Source organism: Hyla sarda, chromosome 2, assembly GCF_029499605.1.
Source record: "Hyla sarda isolate aHylSar1 chromosome 2, aHylSar1.hap1, whole genome shotgun sequence".
Lineage (NCBI taxonomy): Eukaryota > Metazoa > Chordata > Amphibia > Anura > Hylidae > Hyla > Hyla sarda.
The window spans coordinates 114,627,106-114,652,887 of record NC_079190.1 but is presented as its reverse complement, the minus strand read 5'-3'; the positions used below and the strand labels follow the sequence as shown (position 1 = coordinate 114,652,887).

Sequence of the window (25,782 nt, the reverse complement as noted above, 5' to 3'; positions counted from 1 at the left end):
CCTCCACAAAGATACCGCATCTGGCCTGCCAGATAGTATAGGTAAATGTCAGATATTGCAGGCTGGACAGACTCAATTCAGAGCATTTCGGGCCCCAAATAAAAACAGGAACTAATGATTGTAACTGTCTGAAAAGGTATTTGGAATTGATTGAGTAGCATGTTTCATCAAATATGGGCATTTAGGTAATATAACTACTTTAATGAGATTACTGCGCCAGGAACACCAAAGTAAGAGTTGACTAGACACAAAATGTTGCATCCACATACTCAAGGAGCAGAAATATAATGAATGATCTTGCAAATAATCCCTGTCGATAATGACCCCCAGATATTAAAAGGAGGCAACCACTTGTAACCTACAGTCCATTCCAGACTGTTCACCTTCTGTAAATAGCATAAAGACTAATTTGTCCTGATTGATTTGCCATTGTCCAGAGAAACTGCCAAAAATGTTAGTCACCGAGATATAGATAGCCAGTGGGGATATAACTGAAGGTTGTGTCCGATGTGATCCTTTCACTGTCGATTGAAAATTCCTCAGAAACCACCATGTTGCTGAATACAAAGGGCCAGGGGCTCCACTGCTAAGGCAAACAACAGGGGTGAAATGTGGTCACCAGTCAGCCCCAAAGGCGTCCTTGAAGAATTTGTTTAAACACAGGATTATCTTAAAGGAATAGTGGGACTGGCTAACATAAGGGCAATCTGGATGTCATACAAGTTATTGAGATTGGCATATGGGGCATTGAGGACATGCGAATCATAGAGGGTATTTAGTTTGCATGAAGGGCATCATAGCTCTTATGGCCCATTGTTTCTGTTATAGTGAATCTTCTTGTGATCGAAGGGGCCTTTTGACTGGCAAGGAGGGAATTGTGGCCATCATGGAATCATGGTAGCTGAAAAAAGGGCACATTAAGGCATTTGGAGGGCAATTTGTGGGCCATAGAATTGTTGACATGTCATACTCTGGAAATGTGTGTTATACCTGGGAAAGCTTTTATGCCAGCTGGACTCAAATAGGAAAGCAGAAGATAATGAAATAATACAATAAGAGAAGAGTGCAATAGTCACTCAATAGACTTAATTGTTGTTTGCCCATCTATCCCTAACCCCCTCCCTGCTTTTATTTATTTCTTTACTATCTGAAAAATGCCTTTTTGTCTGCCTGGTAGTGTGCTCACATAGCCCCATAGCCCTTGACAAAGCTGATCCATTCAGCGAAACGTTGGGGGGCCAGCCATTGTTTTAACACAGCGTATAGGGATATGCAGATTAGTGAAATAGAAGCTGTCACAAAGTGCATACAATAAGTGCCAGCAGGCTATCCTCTCCTTCTTCACCCACTGACACCGCTGATAGTTTTAAATTGTGTGTTTATAGGGTTTTTGTTTTAAACTGTAATACCAATGAAGATAGTCAATTTTATGGGGGGGGGGGGGGGTTCTAGTAAGGGTTTAAAGGTTGTTAATGCTCACTTACCAGGCAGACTTTCCCAGCAGGCGCGACGTCACTGATGCCTGCTGGGGGGGCTGACTTCCGCCCTTAGCTCATCTATAGGCTGTCAGGGCATGCTGGGAGTTGTAGTGGTGAAACAACTGGAGGCACCCTGTGTTGAAAACAATAACTTTGTTATGGCCACAATACACACTGACCTGATAAAAGGGTTTCCAGTGCTGAGGTCAGCCTGTCCAGCCACAGGGATAGATCAGGAGCGAGCAGGCTGGCACCGAGTCACAGGGCGCATGTTCCCTGTCCACACACAGCGACTCTCACAAGCTTCCTCCCGATCAGCTGCTGCCCGCACTGGGAAGAGCACAGTCCCCCCCCCCCCTCCATGTTGAAAACAATAACTGTTATGGCCATTGCTGGCGTGTGAGGCCAGGGAGCCAATGCGCGCTCAGCACTAGGAGGTAGACCCCTAGTGACCGGTTTTCAAATGTAAAATAAACTATTTTAATGAAAAAAAAATGAATAAATCTATATTGGAGATATAAGTATAAGTACTACAACATATAAAAAACTTATCATCATTAAAGTGGTATTCCAGTGAAAAACATTTTTTTTTCATATCAAAAGTCTCCACAAAGTTAAACAGATTTGTAAATGACATCTATTAAAATCTTAACTCTATCAGTACTTATCAGCTGCTAAAGTTTAGTTGTTCTTTTCTATCTGACAACAGTGCTCTCTGCTGACACCTCTGTCTGTCTCAGGAACTGTTTCAGGAGAGGTTTGCTATGGGGAGTTGCTCCTATTCTGGACAGTTCCTGAGACAGACGAAGGTGTCAGCAGAGAGCACTGTTGCCAGACAGAAAATAACAACTCAACTTCAAACTTCAGCATCTGGTAAGTACTGGAAGGATTGAGATTTTTTTAAATAAAACTAATTTAAAAATCTGTTTAACTTTCAGGAACCAGTTGATGAGAAAAAAAATTCCTTGGAAAACCCCTTAAACCCCTTAGGAACTAATTTTCACAATAAGGACTGAGCCCTTTTTTGCCATTCTGACCACTCTGAGATACTTTTACCTTTTATTCTGATTCCGAGATTATTTTTCGTGACATATGCAACTTTAACATACTGATAAATTTTCGTTGTGACTTGCATCCTTTCTTGGTGAAAAATCCTACATTTCATGAAAATGTAGAAAATTTAGCATTTTTCTAACTTTGAAACTTTCTACTTGTAAGGAAAATGGACATTCCAAATAAATGATATATTGAGTCACAAATACAATATGTCTACTTTATGTTGGCATCAGAAATTTGACATGTTTTTACTTTTGGAAGACATCAGAGGGCTTCAAAGTATAGCTGCAATTTTCTAAATTTTCACGAAATATTAAAAATCTGAATTTTTCAGGGACCAGTTAAGTTTGAAGTGGATTTGAGGGGCTTTTCTGTGAGAAATACCCCATAAATGACCCCATTATAGAAACTGCAACCTTCAAAGCATTCAAAATGACATTCAGAAAGTTTGTTAATCCGTGTTTCACAGGAGGGCAGCAAAGTGAAAGAGAAAATTCAAAATCTTCATTTTGAATTCTTTCGAGTAAGGAAATACCTCATATGTAGATGTTTAGTGCTCTGTGGGTGTACTAGAGGGCTCAGAAGGGAAGAGGCAACAATGGGATTTTGGAGACTGAATTTTGTTGAAATGGTTTTTGGGGGCATGTCGCATTTAGGAAGCCCCTATGGTGCCAGAACAGTAAAGAAAAAACACATGGCATACTATTTTGGAAACTACACCCCTCAATCAACGTAACAAGTGGTACAGTGAGACTTAACACCCAACGGGTGTTTGACGACTTTTCGTTAAAATCAGATGGATAAATGAATTAATCACTAAAATGCTGTTTTTTCCCTAAATTTTACATTTTTACAAGGGGTAATAGGAGAAAAAGCCCCCCAAAATTTGTAACCCCATTTCTTCTCAGTATGGAAATATCCCATATGTGGATGTCAAGTGCTCTGCTGGCGAACTACAATGCTCAGAAGGGAAGGAGTCACATTTGGCTTTTGGAAAGTAAATTTTGGTGAAATGGTTTTTGGGGGGCATGTCGCATTTAGGAAGCCCCTAAGGTGCCAGAACAGCAAAAAAAAAAAAAAAAAAAGCCCACATGGGATACTATTTTGGAAACTACACACCTCAAGGAACGTAACAAGGGGTACAGGGAGCCTTAACACCCGACAGGTGTTTGACGACTTTTCGTTAAAGTAGGATGTGTAGATGGAAATGTATTTATTTTTTCACTAAAATGCGGGTTTTCCCCCAAATTTTAAGTTTTTACAAGGGGTAATAGGAGAAAATGGCCCCCCAAATTTTTAATCCCATTTGGAAACACCCCATATATGCGGGCAAACTACAATGCTCAGAAGAGAAGGAGCGCCATTGAGATTTTGGAGAGAGAATTTGTTTGTAATGGAAGTCGGGGGCCATGTGCGTTTACAAAGCCCCCATGGTGCCAGAAGAGTGGAACCCCCCCCTTCCCACATGTGACCACATTTTGGAAACTACACCCCTCACAGAATTTAATAAGGGTTGCAGTGAGCATTTACACCCCACTGGCGTTTGACAGATCTTTGGAAAAGTAGGATGTGCAAAATGAAAAATTACAATTTTCATTTTCACGGACCACTGTTCCAAAAATCTGTCAGACACCTGTGGGGTGTAAATGCTCACTGTACCCCTTATTTCATTACGTGAGGGGTGTAGTTTCCAAAATGGGGTCATATGTTGGGCGGGGGGGTCCATTGTTCTGGCACTATGGTGGCTTTGTAAACACACATGGCCTTCAATTCCGGAACAATGTTCTCTCCAAAAGCCCAATGGCGCTCCTTCTCTATTGAGCATTGTAGTGCACCAACAGAGCACTTTATATCCACAAATGGGAGTACACATTTTTGGGGATTTTTTTCCTATTTTTACTTGTGAAAATGAAAAAATTAGGGTAACACCAGCATTTTAGGGAATTTTTTTATTTATTTTCCAACCCAACTGTAACAAAATTCGTCAAACAACTGTGGGGTGGTAAGGCTCACTATACCCCTTGTTACATTCCGTGAAGCGTGTAGTTTCCAAAATGGGGTCACATGTGGGTATTTATTTTTTTGCGTTTATGTCAGAACCGCTGTAAAATGACCAATTTAGGCCTCAAATGTACATAGTGCGCTCTCACTCCTGAGCCCTGTTATGCGCCCGCAGAGCATTTTACGCCCACATAATGGGTATTTTGGTACTTAGAAATTGCGTTACAAATTTTGGGGGTCCTTTTACCTTTTGTGAAAATGAAAAGTATGGGTCAGCATTTTAGTTAAATTTTTTTTTTTTTTTTACAATAATATGCAAGTGTAGACCCAACTTTACCTTTTCATAAGGGGTAAAAGGGGAAAAAGCACCCCCAAAATTTGTTAGGCAATTTCTCTTGAGTACGGAAATACCCTATATGTGGCACTATATTGTTGCCTTGATATATGACAAGCCTCTGAAGTGAGAGAGCGCCGTGCGCATTTGAGGCCTAAATTAGGGATTTTCATAGGGACGGACCCGATTGCAAGAATTTCACTTGCCTCTGATACCAAAATAACCCTACGTAGTGTTTCCCAAACAAGGTGCCTCCAGCTGTTGCAAAATTCCCAGCATGCCTGGACCGTCAATGGCTGTGTGACAATACTGGGAGTTGTTGTTTTGCAACAGCTGGAGGCTCCGTTTTGGAAACTGCCATACCAGACACTTTTAATTCTTTTTAGGGGGGGGGGGATTCTGGGGCGTAACTACAACTCCCTGCATGCCCTTTGGCTGTCGTGCATGCTGGGGGTTGTAGTTATGCAACAGCTGGGGGAACACTGTTTGCAAAATGCTGAGAGTTTGTTACTTAACTCAGTGTTTCGCAACCAGTATGCCTCCAGCTGTTGCAAAACTACAACTCCCGGCATATACGGTTTATCAGTGCATGCTGGGAGTTGTAGTTTGCAACAGCTGGAGGGACACTGGTTGTGAAACACTGATTTAGGTAACAAATTCAGTGTTTTAAATAGGTGTGCCTTCAGCTGTTGCAAAAACTACAACTCTCAGCATGCCCGGACAGCCAAAGGGCATGCTGGGACTTGTAATTATGCAACAGTTGGAGGCACACTACTGCAACTCCCAGCATGCCCTTTGGCTGTCCGTGCATGCTGGAGGTTGTAGTTATGCAACAACTAGAGACACACTGGCTGCAAAACACTGCAAGTTTATTATTTAACTCAGTGTTTCGCAACCAGTGTGCCTCCAGCTGTTGCAAAACTACTACTTCCAGCATGTACGGTCTATCAGTGCATGCTGGGAGTTGTAGTTTGCAAAAGCTGGAGGAACAGCTGGTAGCGAAACAATGAGTTAGGCAACAAACTCCGTATTTCGCAATCAGTATGCCTTCAGCTGTTGCAAAACTACATCTCTCAGCATACACTTACAGTCGAAGGGCATGCTGGTACTTGTAGTTATGCAACAGCTGGAGGCACACAACTGCAACTCCCAGCATGCCCTTTGGCTGGCCGTGCATTCTGGGGGTTGTAGTTATGCAACAGCTGGAGGCAAAAAAATATGCCCCCAACTATTGCATAACTACAACCCCCAGCATGCACAAACTAACAAAGGGCATGCTGGGAATTGTAGTTGTGCCATCTGTTGTTGCATAACAACAACTCTCAGCATGCACACAAGAGTTGTTGCTAAGCAACAGCAGGAGGCCAGCCTTACCCCCTGCTGCTGCACACGGAAGATTCGCCTGCCGTCGCCGCTGCCGACTCCGCTCCTGGGGCCCGATCCCGCTGCCAACGCCGGGGATCGGGCCCCAGCCACAGGTACACAATCCTGGCACCCGCTCTCGCCCTCTGGAACAGGGGCGGAGCGGATGCCGTTAGGGACACCCCCACAGCAGGCGTCCTTATTCATTGGCCGGTAACGGCCGACGAATGAGGACAATCGTGAGGTGGCACCAGTGTCACCTCATTCCTGCTGCTAAAGGATGATAGGTGCCATCTCATACAGCACCTATCATCCTTTTTTTCCTGGGGACCCGATTGACCCAGAATTGGCGAAAATCGGCGATCTGAATTGTCAGGCGTTGTCACGGGATGCCTGCTGAATGATTTCAGCAGGCATCCTGGTCCGGTCCCTGCCAGGTGAGCAGCAGGGACCGAAAATACTCAGGGTGTACAGGTACGCCCCTAGTCCTTAAGGATCGGGGATGCAGGGCGTACGCATATGCCCTGCATCCCCAAGAGGTTAAAATAATATCTGGACAAGGCTAAAATGGGACACATGTTCACAGGTAACAAATACATCAAACTTGTCATAAGATAATGCTGCAGTTGTATTTTACCTACACATTGAAATGATAAAATTCATACAATTTTGCTCAAATGTATTCTTCACTGATACAAGTTGACCAGCAAACCATTCCTTTCTGAAGGTTCATGTCAGCTATCAAACACACACACACATTGATGAATCTACAAGAATCCACAAACTATTTACTTACTGTCTGGAATGTGCACGCATCTATTACCGAGGAAGTACAAATAATAATCATTTTTCTTCTGAAAGGTAGCCAGCAGCAGAGGTGTAACTCTAAAATGTATGGCATTATAGTAACCCATGGAATGCCAACTCTACCCCCTGGAGGCTGACAATTTACTTACTATTTAAACCCTGCTTAAACAGACACTTGAGAGCCACTAAAAAAAAAATAAAAAAAAATAATAGTAGTGTTAGTTTTAAACCATCTTTGCATTTTTGAGGGGCATTTATCATGGATAGACATAAATCACACTTAACAATCGAATGAATTTTCATAAAGGGGTACTCCCGTGGAAAACTGTTTTTTTTTTTTTTAAATCAACTGGTGCCAGAAAGTTAAACACATTTGTAAATTACTTCTATTAAAAAAATCTTAATCCTTCCAGTACTTTTTAGGGGCTGTATACTAAAGAGAAATCCCAAAAAGAAATGCATTTCCTCTGATGTCATGACCACAGTGCTCTCTGCTGACCTCTGCTGTCCATTTTATGAACTGTCCAGAGTAGGAGAAAATCCCCATAGCAAACATATGCTGCTCTGGACAGTTCCTAAAATGGACAGCAGAGGTCAGCAGAAAGCACTGTGGTCATTAGTGTTGCTTGAGAATATTCTCAATTCGAATTTTAATCGCGAATATCGCATATTCGCGAACTTGCGAATATTGCGAATATAGCACTATATATTCGTAATTACAAAAATTTATGCACATATCCGCATATTCGCGAATATTGAGTCCTCCCTTCTTTAAAGGGTACCTCTCATCAAAAAAACTTTTGATATATTATAGATTAATGTATGCAGAATAACTTTACAATTGCATGCTATTAAAAAATATGCTTCTTTCTATTTAATTTTCCACTTTGAAGAAATGACCACTAGGGGTCTCCCTACCAGTCCTGGCAGCAAGCATTTCAGACTCATGCTGGAGTCCTAAACACAACGAGCTGCCAGTCTGCTTTGTTCACAAAGGAGAACACTCAGAGCTGACAGCCTGCTTTGTTCACAGCCTGTTTGGCTGTGAACAAAGCAGGCTGGCAGCTCTGAGTGTTTAGGACTCCAGCATGAGTCAGAAATGCTTGCTGACAGGACTGATCGGGAAAAATACAATAGAAAGAAGCATATTTTTCATTGACATGCTATTGGAAAGTTATTCAACATTCATTAATCTAAAATATATCAAAAGTTTATTTGATGACAGGTACCCTTTAATGGTAAAGGGAACTATGACTAGTGCATTAACTCTGTGATTTTTTTAACCATTGAAACCAATAGGTCTGTTGTGGTCTATGGGGATCTCTTGGCATGTAAAACAGAAAGATAAGCAGGTCTGTCTTAACAGCACAGTGGAATGGGAGACCACCACTGGTTTGAGTCCCGGGGTGGGACCAAGTGGTACAGTGTTGTGGTTAAACTTTACTTTCCTGGAAAAGCTGCTGAGTTGCCCATAGCAACCAATCAGATTGCTTCTTTCATTTTTCACAAGGCCTCTGCAAAATGAAAGAAGCGATCTGATTGGTTGCTATGGGCAACTCAGCAGCTTTCCCTGATAAAGTTTCTGAGTTGCCCATAGCAACCAGTTTGCTTCTTTCATTTTTCAGAGGCCTTTTCAAAAATGAAGTAAGCTATCTGATTGGTTGCTATGGGCAACTCAGAAACTTTTCCTCTGTACAGGTTTTCATAAATCTCCCTCTATGGGGGAGATTCATCAAAACCAGTGTAGAGGAAGAGTTGTGCAGTTGCCCATAGCAACCAATCACATTGCTTCTTTCATTTTCGAAAAGGCCTCTGAAAAATGAAGGAAGCAATCTGATTGGTTGCTATGGGCAACTCAGAAACTTTTTCAGGAAAAGCTGCTGAGTTGCCCATAGCAACCAATCAGATTGCTTCTTTCATTTTGCAGAGGCCTTGTGAAAAATTAAAGCAGCAATCTGATTGGTTGCTATGGGCAACTCAGCAGCTTTTCCAGGAAAGTAAAGTTTAACCACAACACTGTAACACTCTGTCCCACCCCGGGACTCGAACCAGTGGTGGTCTCCCATTCCACTGTGCTGCCAAGTCAGTCCTGCTTATCTTACTGTTTTATATGCTGTGAGATCCCCTTAGAACACAATGAGCCTATTGGTTTCAATGGGCAAAAAATCACAGAGTTAATGCACTAGTCATAGTTCACTATACCATTAACCTGTTAAGGACCCATGACGTACGCATATGTGCATATGTGCATATGCGCAAAAAAAAGCGAATATAACGAATATGCGAATTTCCCAAATATATGATGAATATTCGTCCATATATTCGTGAAATATCGCGAATTCGAATATGGCCTATTGCGCTCATCACTAGTGGTCATGACATCGGAGGAAATGCATTTCTTTTTTGGATTTCTCTTTAGTATACAGCCCCTAAAAAGTACTGGAAGGATTAAGATTTTTTAATAGAAGTGATTTACAAATCTTAAACATAAACCAACCCCTCAAAGTGGTCTGGCAGGCAGACCGCCGCGGTAACCCATGCCAGCATTGTATACGACCCAAGTATTGCGGACCTCACCTATTGTCCTAAGGAGACCACGGCTGAGCCATCCTCCAGGCTGGTAACTATATCTCTATCTTATCATCATATCAGGACTTTAAATATGGGACTCTAAATACGGGACACTCTATCATTGTCTGGATTATCAGATACCGGATTACCAGAAAAATGCATCTTCTCTGTGAAAATAGTGCTGTGCCAATGTATTTCATAATTTTCAAAAATTACAGATTGCAGGCAGAAATGCAAATATGTTGACAAATTTTACATTGTGTAAACGTACCCTAAGGCCATGTGCATGGCCGAAAATGTACAGACTGTCTGCCAGAAAATACTAGTGGACATTCCGCAAATTTACTTGATGCGGCGGCACTAGGAATGTTTGGAAATGTGCCCTATCCATAGACATCAATGCATTTACAAGCGGAATCCTCCAAAACATTGGACAGGTTCTGCAGACATTTTTCCATGTGCACAGCGCAGCAGAATTCCAGTAAAATCAATGGGACTATGCTGCAGCAGAATTTCCAAGCGGAATATCCCTACGGAATTCTGCTTGGAGATTCTGCCACCTAATATGATAAGCTGATCTGAGGGTGTCCTCAGAAGCAATGTTCAATTTTCTTGCAGTTCCATTACGGGAGCATTACACAGTTCTCATTAAAATCAATAAACTATGGAATGCATGGACATGCTTCCAATGTAAGGTTATGTACGCACACTGTTTTTTTTTTTTTTTTAACACTGTTTTTGTACCCGTAAAAAGATGTCTTTGTAAAAAAAAGAAAATAGTACAAAAGAACATGTTTATTAATTCAACAACTATTGAAATAACAGCTGACTGACAGCCAATTTTCCATTGACAACAATGGAGCAGATTATTATAAGAAAATCAGCTGATTCTTAACAAATTGGCCATTGTACAAGCATTAGAGATAATCTACACTTTTGCTAAGGGATGAAGTTTTGTCAGGTTCCAGTGTTAAAGGGGTATTCCAGGAATAAAACTTTTTTTTTTTTAGCTCCAGAAAGTTAAACAGATTTGTCAGTTACTTAATCCTTCCAATAAATATCAGCTACTGAAGTTGAGTTGTTCTTATCTGTCTGCAAACAGTGCTCTCTGCTGACATCTCTTCTTGTCTCAGGAACTGCACAGAGTGAAATAGGTTTGCTATGGGAATTTTCTTCTACTCTGGACAGTTCCTGAGACACGTGTCATCAGAGAGCACTTAAACAGAAAAAACAACTCAACTTCAGCAGCTCATAAGTACTGATTGTAGGATTGAGATTTTTTAATAAACGTAATTTACAAATCTGTTTAACTTTCTGGAGCCAGTTGATACATAAAATTTTTTTTTCCTGGATAACCCCTTTAACATATTATAGAATCAATTGACCAAGTTTGAGATATGAATTCATTTTGGTAAATTAAAGGAGAACACTCCTGATTCATTATACTCTAATAGAAAAGATTTCTATCTACAGAAGAGATCTTTTTTTATTATGCAAAGTGATTGAAATTGACCACCATGACCAATAAAGTGGTAAAAGATAACCTTTGCATTAAATGTTAACAGGCCTCTGTATCTGAGGCCTGTACTAGTGTCAATAAGGTAACCTATACTATCAACAAGAATCAGTTCATTCAGTTATAACAAATCTGTAATGTGTATCATGTAGGTAAGGTGCGTTGTTAGGGGGACTATAAAACCTTCCAGGAAAACATAATTACACAGTAATGTAATGAGGTCAAGAAATATACTATAGTATTAAGTTGCTGATACACATTAAATAATGTAGCCTAACCAAACAATTTCCTTTTAATTTAGATGGGGGTGTCGTGACTTTCATTGATGGCAGAGGTTGAGGTTGGAAATCCAACATAGCTCATCCCTTGTTGGCAGTGACTTATTTCCTTTGAATATGAGCACATTCATGCTTGGTCAGGTGTAAAGTTGTGTGGCCATGTTTAATGGTAAATTGAAAATACTTCCTTTTATTCTCACAAAATTATGCCTAGACCTTTAATCCTCAGTATCGTCATCAGGACTGGAGATGGGGGCAAAGTATCATCTAGGTATCTTGTGGTGGGAGACATTTGTCCCTGGTCCTGAAAACCAAGTGACCATCGAAGAGCTTTTACCAAAGTACTTAGATATAGAGTAAAATCTGTTTGCTGAGTGAAGGGAACTCTAGAAAGGACTCAGGAGGAGGTGCTTGGCCGCCATTAAGAAGCCAAAGCACAAGTTATATTGAGGTGTGTGAATTGCAGCTCTGGGTGGCTCCCCCACCAGATGACTGGTGTCATTTCATTATATTCCTTTTGGCAACATTGAATACAAATCCACCAAGACCATTGTGTTTATCACATATGCAATTTATTAGACAAACAATGCAGCTTGATAGAAGGTTAATGATTAACCAAATGAATTGATGTTGTATCAAGAGCAAGCGTCATGTGTAACCATAGTACAGTATTACAAGCATAAAGTGCAATATACAAAACATAACATGCGCAGAGGTTCAGAGTATTGCTTAGAACAAGGTATAAAGTATTTGTCAAACCTACATGTCCACATATCTGAGAAGAGCTCCTTTTTATTCAGTGTAGGTCAACATGTCTATTTCCCCTTTTGAACCAAATCCACTGAAAATGTTATCACTCATGGTTGGCTACAGTAAATTCCAATACCCTCCACTAACATCTTGTTAGAATTAAAGAGCTTAAAAAAGCTTTAATATGAAGAACTAATGGGCAAAGTCATCACAACTGAAGATTGGTGGAGATTTTCTTGATTATAGGATATAAACTCTACAAGACCACCAACACTCCAGAGTGGTGCTCCAAAGCAATGCCATTTTCTGGACCTCATAGATGTAACAAGGGAGAGAGCAAAGCTGAATTGGTGTGAAGTACAGTCAACCCTGAATATTTAGTCTTTCAGTGGAGATAGATTTTAAAGGCAAGTGGAAACAGGTGTCACTACGTATTTTAGTGATGCTATAGGATAAAAAAAACAGGACAATTCTGATAGCCAGCCTTGTTGTCTATAGTAGCGCTCTACTGTTTGCTGGACTGACATTAAACAAAATTTACAGCACTAAGATGATGTAAACAGAAGATATCTTAACCGGTCATTGTTCATGTTTTATGGTAATGGTGATATTCTAACTGAACAAATTAACTTCTTGACATAATCAATGTGTTCATTACAACTGCCTATATGGTGTGGATCAGCTTGTGGTTTAGATGGTGATGGATCTACTAGTTAACAGTGATGATGAGTTTATAACTGAAGTGGCAGCGTTCACTTGGGAAGACAATAATGGGAGGAGGGCTCCAGCTCGTAACAGAATATGTTGAAATGTCATAAATATAAGTGGTTTTCAATGGCAATGGCTGCATGATATTGTTGGAATGAGGTGTGGCATGTAGGAGAGAAAAACATAATATAGCAGACAGAAAGAAACTTGGGGTAAAGGCAGATTTAATTTATTTTTCTGGATGATGAAGAAGAGGATGTTTTGGAGATAAGTGTTACGCCTTGCCTGCTTGAAGAGCTGAAGCCACCACCTCCACTACTGTAATCTCCTCCGCTTCCTCCACCACTCACAGAGTATCCTCCTCCATATCCACCACCTCCTCCAGATACATAATCATTTCCTCCTCCTCCATATCCACCAGCTCCTCCTCCGTATCCACCAGCTCCTCCTCCATATCCACCAGCTCCTCCTCCGTATCCACCAGCTCCTCCTCCGTATCCACCACCTCCTGCTCCGTATCCACCACCGCCAGCTCCATATCCACCACCGCCAGCACCATATCCACCTCCTCCAGCTCCAAATCCACCTCCTCCAGCTCCAAATCCACCTCCTCCAGCTCCAAATCCGCCTCCTGCTCCTCCTCCTCCTCCCATACTGTATGAGGTGGTACCACTGACCACAGCTGTAAGAAGAAGTGCTCATATTAGAACCAAATTGTTATAAATTCCTCTAAAAACATGAATGCACTAATAATGGTTTACTTACAGATGTTAACTGGGTTTGTGATCTCTCCTGACATCCTATAATTTAAAATGGAGAAAAGGTTATGCTAAATATTATTCTGAAAAGAAAAAAAAAATATATATATTGTCTATGTACTAAGAAATGCAAAAGTTTTCTACTTTTAAATTACATATCAGTTGAAATTGTCAAACTAGTTTGTCCTTGGACAAATGTCAAGTAGTAGCTACTGGCTATTTGAAAGCAGATACTAAGAGTGTGTTTCCAAAATGTCTAATTTCCTCAAAATTTCCTCCCTTGCAGTTTATAGTCTTATTTTAGTATAGCAACCACAAGAGGAAGCCTAACCTAGATATTATTCTACCATCCATGCACCAATGTAGTTCATACCTATTTAGCATAGTCCAATACAAAGGACAAGCTATATTGGCAATTGATTCAAATGCAGAGCAAGGTTGGGTTGCTATATAGAACATGGTGAAGGAAACAAAGGATAGAAACAACACAAAAGCTGATAATAATGGAGGCAAAAGTCTAGATGGATGAACTCTAATTTATTATGTGGATGTTGGATGCCAGCACACAATAAAGACTATGCTCACATCCACGTGGAGGCTCCATTTGATTTTCTGTTAATCTGCTTTGTCTGGGAGCAGAATAAAAAAAAAAAAAGTGGGCCAGTAGATTGGCAGTATGACAGACACCAATGACCCCCCAATGGGGTCTGTCTGTTATTGGTTTTTACCCGATGAAAAAATAGACCTTACTATATTTTTTGTCTGGTTATTTGGTTATTTGAACAGAATCTGCGAGGGAGGTCATGAACTGAGCCTCTGGTGCAGATGTGAACTTAGTAATGTGAATCTAATTCTGTTCTTCCAGGCAAGGAATACAAAACCAGAATTTTGGCATGCTCAGACTTAAAGGTGTACTCCGCCCCTAGACATCTTGTCCCCTATCCAAAAGATAGGGGACGAGATGTCTGATCACGGGGGTCCCGCCACTGGGGACACTCTCCTGCAGCATCCCTGTCATCTGGTGCATGAAGCGAGCTTTGCTCCATGCCTGATGCCTGGTGATGTAGGGGACAGAGGATCGTGACGTCACGATCGTCCGGCCACTGCATCGCCAGTCATCGGGCATGGTGCGAAGTTTGCTCTGTGCACCAGATGACAGGGATGCTGCAGGAGAGATCACAGGGTTCCACGCAATCAGACATCTTATCCCCTATCCTTTGGATAAGAGATAAGATGTCTAGGGGAGGAGTACCCCTTTAAGCCAAAATGTCACTGACTTTTATTCTTTGCCTGAATAAACTGATATAAAAATGGGCTTATGCTGAACTACCTTCTTGCACATGGCACATGGTGCCATGATCTCCCAAATAATGCAACTGAGATTGGTAGGTGGTATAGCAATGTTAGGGGGAAGATCGTGACATACCTGCTCTCTTCTCCTTCCAGCATGCATCTATAGGTGGCGATTTCAATATCCAGAGCCAGTTTCATATTCATCAGCTCCTGGTAGTCACGCAACTGCTTAGCCATATCTTCCTTTGCCTTTTTAAGAGCAGCCTGGAGTTCATCTAGTTTCTTCTGGGCATCTTTTATAGCCAACTCACCTCGTTCTTCAGCCTCTGTGATCGCTGTTTGCAGATTAGCACACTAGAAACAAGAAACATATGTATATTAACAAATATACAGGGGGTCTAACTCATAGGAAAGATTGGATTAAAGACTTTATTTTTATTTAAGTTGAATACTTTTTCCCAACATGTATAGCATAGCCATAGGTCCTTATAACTTCCACATTCTTCAATGGAGATAAATGCCTAGCAAGGCCATCTGTCCAAAAGACCATCAAACTTTCATGACATATCCTGTTGATCCTGTTTTTAACTAACCCTCTGTAATGTTTTTTATTTTTATTTGAACTCTGCTGCACTTCAGACATGTGAACATAAAACACTTAGAAGACAAAGCACTGGATGGACCTGCAGGGCCAGTAGTGTAATGTGTTGTATTTAGACAGTATGCCATATCTAAGGTATGGATTGTAGGACAACCTTGACAACTATTGAGGCAGGGGCGTAACTATAGGGGGTGCAGAAGTAGCAGTCATACTGGGGGCCTGGTGCCAAAAGGGGCCCCAAGGCACATCTGCCCCATGAGCAACTAGTATTATAAATGGCACATTGGGCCCTGTTGCAAATTTTGCACTGGGGCCCAGAAGGTACAAGTTAAAGGGGAACTCCGGTGGAAGCAAGTAGAAAGCAAATGTTTTCAAATCAACTGGTGCCTGAAAGTTAAACAGATTTGTAAATTACTTCCATAAAAAAATCTTAATCCTTCCAGTACGTAGTGTTGAGCACAAATATTCGTAATGTGAATTTTTCTCACGAATATCGGCACTTCACGATTTCGACAATATTTAGAATATAGTGCTATATATTCGTAATGACGAATATTTTTTTTTCACATATGAATTTTAATGTGAATTTTATGTGAATTTTCCATGCAAATTTTCGTTTTTTTTTCACATGCAAATTTTTATGCGCATTTTTCATGCAAATTTTCACATGGAAAAAAAGTGAATGAACATAGCGAATACGCGAATTTCGCCAACATAGGATGAATAATTGTTAATATATTTGCGAAATATCGCAAATTCGAATATGGTTCCTGCTGCTCATCACTGCTTATTAGCTGCTGTATAAAACAGAGACATTTGTGAATTTTTTTTCTGTCTGACAACAGTACTCTCAGCTGACACCTTTGTCCGTGTCAGGTACTATCCAGATTAGAAACATATCCCCATAGAAAACCTCTCCTGCTCTGGACCGTTCCTGACACAGACAGAGGTGTCAGCAGAGAGCACTGTTGTCAGGCTGGAAAGAACTTCACAAATTTCTCTGTAGTATATCTGTAGTATACAGCAGCTGATAAGTACTAGAAAGGTTAAGATTTTTAAACAGAAGCGATTTTCAAATCTGTTTAACTTTCTTGCACCAGTTGATTTGAAAATTTTTTTTTTCTACCGGAGTTCCCCCTTTAAGCCTCTGCATTAGGGCAGTGTTTCCCAACCAGCGTGCCTTCAGCTGTTGCAAAACTACAACTCTCAGTATGCCCGGACAGCGTTTGGCTGTCCGGGCATGCTGAGAGTTGGAGTTTTGCAACAGCTGGAGGCTCACTAGTTGGGAAACACTGACTTAAAGGATAAGTATCATTAAAAAAAAACTTATCCCCTATCCGAAGCACTGGGGGCCCCCCCGCGATCTGCTGTTTGGAGCCCTGGCTCTCCATCACAGGGGCACGTCACAACCCCCGCCCGAAGCAGGGGCCTCCATGCCCCTCTATAAAGCTCTATGGGGGAGCCAAAGATTGACAAACTGCTCTCCCATAGAGCTATATGAAGGGGCGTGGCGGCCCCTACTTCGGGCGGGGGTCATGACGCGCCCCTGTGATGTAGAGTCGGGGCTCCGTCAGATGGGGGATAATTTTTTTTCATTATATTTATTCTTTTTATTTTTTATATATCAACTGGCTCCAGAAAGTTAAACAGATTTGTAAATCACTTCTATTAAAAAATCTTAATCCTTTCAATAATTATCAGCTTCTGAAGTTGAGTTGTTGTTTTCTGTCTGGCAACAGTGCTCTCTGCTGACATCTCTGCTTGTCTCGAAACTGCACAGAGTAGAAGAGGTTTGCTATGGGGATTTACTTCTAAACTGGGTGGTTCCCGAGACACGTGTCATCAGAGAGAACAGAAAAGAACAATTCAACTCCAGCAGCTCATAAGTACTGAAAGAATTAAGATTTTTTTATAGAAGTAATTTACAAATCTGTTTAACTTTCTAGAGCCAGTTGATATATGGAAAAAGTTTTTTCCATGATATCCCCTTTAAGTTTCTGCAATATTGTTCAGCCTCTACACTAAGGCAGTCAGCTGTCCGTGCATGCTGAGAGTTGTAGTTTTGCAACAGCTGGAGGTACACTGGTGGGGAAACACTGCATTAAGAAGACCTTGAAAGGAGGGGTGTATACAAGACAAATATTTTTCTAGTAAATAGTGGATGATTGAAACCTCTTGTGTACATGGAGTGAGTGGCCTACAATGTAAGTTATTAAAGAATAAAACTTGGTCCAAAATGGGTATATTAAGTGCACAGGGTTTCAGTGAGTGACTAGGCCTAAATAAAAATATGGTGTAGGTGACTACAACTTACAGTAAGTACCACTAAGCACCAAATACAGTTTCAAACCCTTATCTTTCAACTTCAGATTATTGAGGATAAAGAAAACAAAAGAGAAGAAATAATTACAGCGGTGTGGCACCGCCCAGGCTTTAGCTTGGCAAGTATTCCATAAATACGGCAACAGTGAGGTATATTGATGATTTTGCTAAGCTACTTCTATATCTCTTCTTTTGGTTAGTGTAAATGAGACAATTTCATGTGGCCACGTCTTTTACCTGTTTCTTCACGCTTTCAATTTCAGCCCTCAGTCTTTGGATCATACGGTTCAGATCAGCTATCTCGGTCTTGCTGGTTTTAAGACTGTTACCATGTTGACCTGCTGTTTCTTGTAGTTGTTGAAACTATAGAGGAACATATCAATATTGTATAAATTTCTACCATAAGTAGTAATATTACCGTTTATTTGACGTATTCCTCGTAATGTAACACATCAATGCGTAACAGCAGTATATTAACATTTCCATTAACATTATTTAGTCTAGTCTAGTAAAGGCTGTAAAACAACTTCAACATTTAATAAAATGACATGAAATTGTCATGTCAGTACCCATAGTCACTATTTTGTAAAAAAAAAAAAAAATATAGCGGATCATATAAAAGTTGTCGTTTACGATCACGCTAAACCACTGGTGTCCTGTATATCTTGGTCAATAAACCACTGTGATCCACTGCAATATTGTTAAAGAGTAGCTGTCATCAAACCATATTTTATAAATTTACTCAGATTATATTCCCTAACTACTCCTAACACCCCTCCTGCCCTTAAAATTTTTTTCCAAGCTTTAAAAAGCTCTGTATTGTACCTTTCCCCTTGCTCACATTGTGTGAGCCCCCGGCAAGTGAATGTGGGCGTTCCCCAGCAGGAGCAACAACACTGAAGCCTGCGAGAGCTGTGCCTCCTCATGCCCCACATGCACTTCCTGAGTTTGGACTTCTGCAAGTCCGGGAGGAGACCAAACTAACTGTTCAACTTGGACAAGGAACAGAACAGAGCCACCTAGTGGACATTTTTTCAATCACATTAAAAACATATAAAGGTTGAGAATTTCAACAGCAAGTAAATAGCAAAGTGTCTAATAATTACATAAAGAACAATATATTAAAAGTTTAGTTTGTTGACAGGTACTCTTTAATAACTAGATTGTCACAAGTTTTATATATATATATATATATATATATATATATATATATATTTTGTTAGTGTAGAAAAAGTAGCTGCTGCATCACATGTTACCTACTGAATTCTGTACTACTATCATCAATACCTAAACTCTGATTAATATTGCCACGCCCTAGTTGCAGCAGGATTTACCCTAAGATACATCATGCAGATATTAAAGTCCTGTAGCAAACCATCATCCCTATCTTTGGTTTAAAGTCCCTAGTCTTGCTCGGTGGTATTTGACAAATCAAAAAAATAAATGACAGTGTTATAACCTTCATGGCATATGCTGCTTCAGCCTCTGCTCTGCTTCTCTGTGCAATCTCTTCATACTGAGCTTTCACCTCACCAATGAGGCCATCAAAATCGAGAATTCTGTTGTTGTCCATAGAAAGAATGACTGAAGTGTCAGAGATCTGGCCTTGAAGCTCACTCATTTCCTGCAATGTAAATACAGCAACTCAGTGTCATCAAAAGCTTTATATAGTTTGATTATATGTCAATTCTTTAACAATTACTTTTGTACAACATGTTCAAGTTAACATTAAGTTGACATTTAGTAAAAATGAGTCAATAACTTATACTTTAGGAATTTTGTGGTTTAGGAAATCCATTATCAAATATATATTAAGGTAATTCTGACTTAAAAAGGAATTCTCTCAACTGACATTAATAACCTATATACAGGATTGGTGACATTTTTTACAGGGGGTACCTACTCCTGGGATCCCTTCCAATCATTAGAATATGGGTATCACAGAGGAAGAAAGAAGCTTAAAAGAATGGCTGTCGAGCATGCACAGTGCCATTCCATTTAGAGTCTATGGAATTGGCCAGTATAGTGCTTGGCTGTATCTGATAACCTCATAGACAATGAATGGCTGCACGCTTGACTGGTCCTCCATTCATATTCTTCCTCACTGGCCAAGTGATAATGGGGGTCCCGGTAGTGCGGCCCCCCAGCAATCATTTAGCACTTATCCTGTGGATAGGTAATACAAATTAACTGCGGGGAAACCCCTTTAATGGATAGGGATCCCCTTATCAAGACCCTCATCAATTAGTCAGGGTGAAGACTATCTATAAAGAGAGCCTTTAGCTATTGAGAACCCATACATCACAAAACAACCCAGTGATTAAAGTGGGAACTGTGCAATACTTCCTTTTATATGTGGGGGCACTACAGAGAAATTCATACCTTTTCACCTGGTTTCCTCTAACATTGCATCTATATGTTCCCAGCAGTGGGCTACCCTGTGATCAGCTCATTGTTGGTGAAACTTTTCCAACAAAAATGCATTATCCAAAGCACACAACCCATAAAATAGACAAACAATGCAGTGGCAAGAAAATAACTAGAACTGTGACTTACTGCATCATAGAGTGTTCTTAAGAAGTTGATCTCATCAGTCAAAAGATCTGTTTTGCCCTCCAGTTCCACCTTGTTCATATATGCAGCATCCACATCCTAGAAATGATTTAACATAATGGATCAGTGAATGCAAAAAGCCATTGGTTATACAGTGGTATAGTTCATAACTGCATAAATATGATATGGCTAGATTTCCCTTTTATGTAGAGAACATTCATTAACTTTGGAGAACAGCAAATGTTGTATCTGTCATAAATATTCTCACCTTCTTGAGGACCACAAATTCATTTTCAGCAGTTGTACGCTTGTTAATCTCATCCTCATATCTAACAGACAAGAAAACAAAAATGGAATATGTAGTGGTACATAGTATATTGTGTATACTCTGTAACTCAGTATATAGCACTTAACTCACTTATTATTTAGTATCTACAGTGACTGGGAGTAACGATATAGATAAAAACAATATAAAGTCTAGTATAAACATTGTATATCTGAACTGAAGTATATTAATAGGCCTATGTAAATAGATTACATAAATACATTACATAAGGCATACAATAGAAAAAACACATTTTCCATGACTATGCAGACAGTTAATTTGACTGGAATGCACTAGGAAATCTCATAGCAATAGGATAGTATTGGCACACACCCACGTTATTAGGCCTAGAGCAAAAAAGTTATCACTTAAACACATTTCATTTGGACAACTTTTACCAAATCACAATGTTCTAAACATATTTGTCATAGAAATATTTCATGATTGGATCAATTTACAATATTGACATTACTGACATTATATATTAGACTATATGCATTTTCATTGGATTCTTACTTGTTTTTGTAATCATCCACAAGGTCTTGCATGCTTCTTAGTTCCCCATCCAGACGAGATTTGTCATTTATTAATGATTCTAGTTGTCGCCTCATGTTACTGATATAGGCTTCAAAAAGAGGCTCAACATTGCTCCTTCTTGTTCCACCTTTTGTTCCCTGTTCCTGCAGGAAGCTCCACTTTGTCTTGAGAACTTGATTTTGTTGCTCCAAAAATCTGACCTAAATTATACCATAATAGAGAGCATGAAATACAATGGTCAAACAGTCACATAGCATGAATACAAAGCCAATGTAAATTATTAAACAAATGACTTTACCTTGTCAATAAAGGTGGCAAATTTATTGTTGAGGGTCTTAATCTGCTCCCTTTCTTCTGTTCTCACTTTTTGAATAGTTGGATCAATTTCCAAATTAAGAGGTGCAAGCAGGCTCTGGTTAATGGTTACTTGTTGAATTCCACCAGGTGGGCACACAGGAAAATTTGGGCCACCAAAACCTCCATCTGGAAAGCCTCCTCCAGGTCCACCAAATCCTCCACCAAGTCCCCCTCCACCATATCCACCTCCAATTCCACCACCAAGTCCCCCTCCACCATATCCACCTCCAATTCCACTACCAAATCCTCCTCCTCCAGCTCCTCCACCAAAGCCCATACCTAAACCACCTCCACCTCCTCCAGCACCAAACCCATAGCTTCCTCCACCACCACCACCACCACGGGAACCAGGACTAATAGATATTCTCCTACTTCCACCAAGGGAATAACAACTCCTAGAGCCAAAACCACCAGAACGTCCAAAACTAGCACCACCACCACCTCCACCCCCTATTCCTCTTGACACAGAAACTGAACTGAAGCTGGCTCTTACTCCACCACCACCACCACCTCCACCACCACCACTAATAACACCACCACCAACTCCACCTCCTCCTCCAAGTGAAGAAGCTGTAAAGCTCCTGCTGCCTGACACAGACTTACTACCAAATGACTGGCTCCTACTCATTTTGATAAATTTTGGACTAAAGATAAATGTAAGAAGTTAATAAGCTGATCCACAAAAGCAGAAGTCAGAGGGAAGGAGTCTATGCCCCTCTGTGCAAATATGTGGTTGTCTCACCTTTTATATCATCTAAAAAGTGGGTTTGGCTGCCTAGGGAATCAGAAAATCAATTTACTGTAATCATGGGCTTGGCAGATTTGGCATACCTGGCAGCACATCTTTTATTTTAGCTGCTTATTGGATTGATAAATTGGGACACACCTCTAAATGAAGAGAAAAAAAGTTACGCTATGCGATGTTACTTCACTTGGCTTTGGGGTTATGAAATACTTGTATGTATAAATTAGTGAACACATCCCAGAAGAGATCTCCAGGCTACCTTTTTTTTTTCTTTTATTATAACCAATGTGCAGAACCAGCATATTTAAAGCAGTGATCCACCTCTTCATGTCATTCCAACTCATCGTAGACTCTGTGCCAAGTCATTAATATGGAAATTACACTGGAAGACAAAAGGTTCTTATGTGGTCTTTTTGTATGGTAAAGTTACAATAGCAGCCAAAATAGTAAACTAAAACTTAAACTAGCAGATAAACAAACCTACATTAAAGATACACATAAAGGGGCTAAATACAATGTAATCTACATGTGTATCATGTAACTTCTCTGGCACATAATACATATTCATAAAACAATTTGGCTTATACCGCTGTAAACTAGTGCTGGGTGGTATCACCAGTTCATATCGATTAGCGGTGTGTTTTTTTTTTTTTTATGATATGAATTTTTCATATACCGCAATACCGGTGAATGTATACAAAACATTGGGAAAGCAGAGCGGAGGAACATTGCGCTGCGGGACATTGTTTGAGAGGGGCCTGGTTTTACAGTTGCATCAAACAAGCACCATGTGAGTGACAGCGGCAGCCTGAGCAGTGAACCAAATGGACAACCCCAGTGAAAGTAGTGAAACTGAAGTTTCAGAACGGGCAGAAAATGAAACGGAAGAACTGCTACCAAAACAAAGAGCCATGTTTGTTGTATGGAGGTTTTTCGGCTTTATAAACTGCAATATTGTGCAAATGTTGTCGGGCTAAAGTTGTAGCCACAGGAGGCAACACAAGCAATTTGCTCCGCCACCTTAGAGTATCAAGAATGCATGAATCTAAAATCGTTATCCTCCACGTCTCCAGGTAATGCTGGGACTGCTAGACAAATGACTAGTCAGATGTCATTCAGAGAGGTGTTTGCTTGGGGTACGGCCTACGGTGGAACGAGATTACAAACGCTATCACTATCTACTTAGCCAAAGACATGGTACCGCTTAGCAATGTTGAGAAAGATGGGTTCGGGGAGATTACTAAAACGCTGGATTCCAGATATGTTTTACCAAGTGGCGAATACTTCAGCAAAACAGCAATTCCCGCCTTGTACTTAAAGCACAGAGCCAAGCTATAAGCAGAAGTGGCTACCGTTCCCCACTTCTCAGCAACAATTGATTTATGGTATAGTCACAGCATAGAGCCATACTTAAGCCTGACTGTACATTTAATAAGTGAAGACTGGGTGTTGCATAGTCGTTGACTACAAAAAAGCTTTTTCCCAAATGATCACACTGGCTAATTACTGGTAGCAGGCTTGCAGGAGGCACTTGATTCCTGGGGACTTTCGGAGCAGAGACTAATGGCCATCACAACTGACAGTGGAGCCAACATCATAAAGGCTATCCAGCTGAAAAATTGAACAAGACTCCAGTGCTTTGGTCACAGGCTTCACCTAGCCATTGGTAAGTAGTTATTAACTAGTTATTACAGTTGCAATCAGAAATATTCGACCCCTTCAGCTCAAAAGACAGGATAGTAATGAAAGATAATGACAATACATGTAGATGAAAGATAATTACAATACATGACAAATAACTCATTAAACCACAAAAAAGTTTATTAATTCATATCTAAATTAGTTTGACAAACAAAATGTGGAGATTCTATGAAAAACAAACAAACAAAAAAAACGGTTCACTACGATTTTTCACCTGGACCAAAAAACGTGGTAGGCTATGGTTTTAGGTACGGGAAAAAAACTGACAAAACCTGCCACTGGCGCCTTCCACGGGTCTTCTGCTCTGGTCTGAGATCGAGCAGACCAGAGCATAAGATGACCGATAACACTGATCAGTCTCTCTCTCTCTCTCCTCTCTCTCTCTCTCTCTCTCTCTCTCTCTCTCTCTCAGTACTTCATCTGTTCAACACCACCATTCTTGCTGAGGAAGACAACACTACTGAACTAACCAAGGATGTGAGGAGAAACATTCTAGCCTACTTGAACGAGAAATTCTCAGATCCAGACACAGATGACCTGCTTGATATCGCATCTTTCCTTGATCTATGATAAAGAACCCCCTATGCAAAGATAGAAAAGGTAGAACAGGTAATTTCCAGAGCAGTCGAAGAGATCAAGTCACTAAAGGATCAACAGCAGGCCTATCCCTAAGGGCCACCTTGTCCAGCTATTTCAAAAAGCACAACACCAGCAGCATGGGCAACACGGGTGAAACTCTCTCAGAGGAGGAAACCATCAAGATGGAGCTGAGAGCCTACTGGCAGACCACAGAGGTCGACATTGATACAGACCCTTTGGATTGGTGGAGATCCCATTAGCCAAAACTAGCTTGATGGTATTTATGCATACCTGCCACCAGTGCTCCATCAGAGAGAGTGTTCAGCATTGGTGGCAACATTGTCATGTGCCACAGAGCTGCACTCAAACCAGATGCTGTGGACCGTCTGGTTTTCCTTGCTCAAAATTTGTAATGGCTGAGATGGTCAACTTATGAAGCTTGTCGTGTCCATAAAGTTCAAATGTGTGAATATTGTTTCCATGCTACAGGATAACCCTGCAAGCAAAGTTACACTTGTTTTATAGTTCGATACGTGAATACTGTGTACTGTGACGGGCTGGAGCAACAGCATTATTCATGCAAGTTGCATACTTCTAGTCTACTTTTTATTTGTTTAAATGTGTGTACCAGACCAATATACTTTCTTGAAGCAAAGCCCATATGGATGTGTGAAAGTTTAGTTGTTTAAAAATTCTTCAACCTAAGCTTCTTTTATATTTTAAATACTTGAATACCGGTTAAGCTTGAAGAAATATATTAATGCAAGTTGCACACGTTTCCTATTTTTTTGTTTTGTTTCAATATTATATATGGATGAAATCCATATATTGTATTGAAACAAAAAAATAAATAGGAAAGGTGTGCTATTGCATTAAAATATTGCTTCAAGCTTAACCATTGGATGGTGCCTTAATGAATATTCAGTGGATAAAGAAGTCTTCACTTTACAATTAGAGGGGAAGTATTGTTTACATTGTGTAGCCAGTTGTATTTTCAAGTTGGAAAAAATGCACAATAAAGATTCTGTATTTTGACTGCAGCAGTCAAGAATTCTGATGCCTTCAGTAACACCTCTTTGGGAACTGCGCCATTTTGTGGGGCCATGCAAACAAACCTGTATTAATACTAGTGAGAACATCAATGGTTTTC

The 25,782-nt window shown here is 40.4% G+C and overlaps 2 protein-coding genes across 2 annotated transcripts in view; both read right to left on the bottom strand.

The window, feature by feature from the left end:
- The window catches only part of LOC130355325 (keratin, type II cytoskeletal 7-like), a 40,956-nt gene extending 32,519 nt beyond the window's left edge, over nucleotides 1-8,437 (bottom strand). Inside the window, exons 1-2 of the mRNA XM_056555347.1 lie at nucleotides 8,403-8,437; nucleotides 7,028-7,223 (exon numbers count right to left, since the gene is read on the bottom strand). Coding sequence (XP_056411322.1) covers nucleotides 7,028-7,132 — 105 coding nt within the window. The 5' untranslated portion in view covers nucleotides 7,133-7,223; nucleotides 8,403-8,437. The remainder of the gene's footprint in view (nucleotides 1-7,027; nucleotides 7,224-8,402) is intronic.
- A 4,107-nt stretch (nucleotides 8,438-12,544) lies between these two features.
- LOC130355324 (keratin, type II cytoskeletal 6A-like) lies at nucleotides 12,545-22,416 on the bottom strand. Its single transcript, XM_056555346.1, has 11 exons — nucleotides 22,157-22,416; nucleotides 21,956-22,099; nucleotides 21,549-21,901; nucleotides 21,230-21,450; nucleotides 20,657-20,717; nucleotides 20,392-20,487; nucleotides 19,295-19,459; nucleotides 18,073-18,198; nucleotides 15,046-15,266; nucleotides 13,627-13,661; nucleotides 12,545-13,543 (listed from the first exon to the last, which is right to left on the bottom strand). The coding sequence occupies exons 1-11, from the start codon at nucleotides 22,233-22,235 to the stop codon at nucleotides 13,086-13,088; spliced, it is 1,959 nt and encodes a 652-aa protein (XP_056411321.1). The 5' UTR covers nucleotides 22,236-22,416; the 3' UTR covers nucleotides 12,545-13,085.
- Between the last annotated feature and the right edge of the window lie 3,366 nt (nucleotides 22,417-25,782).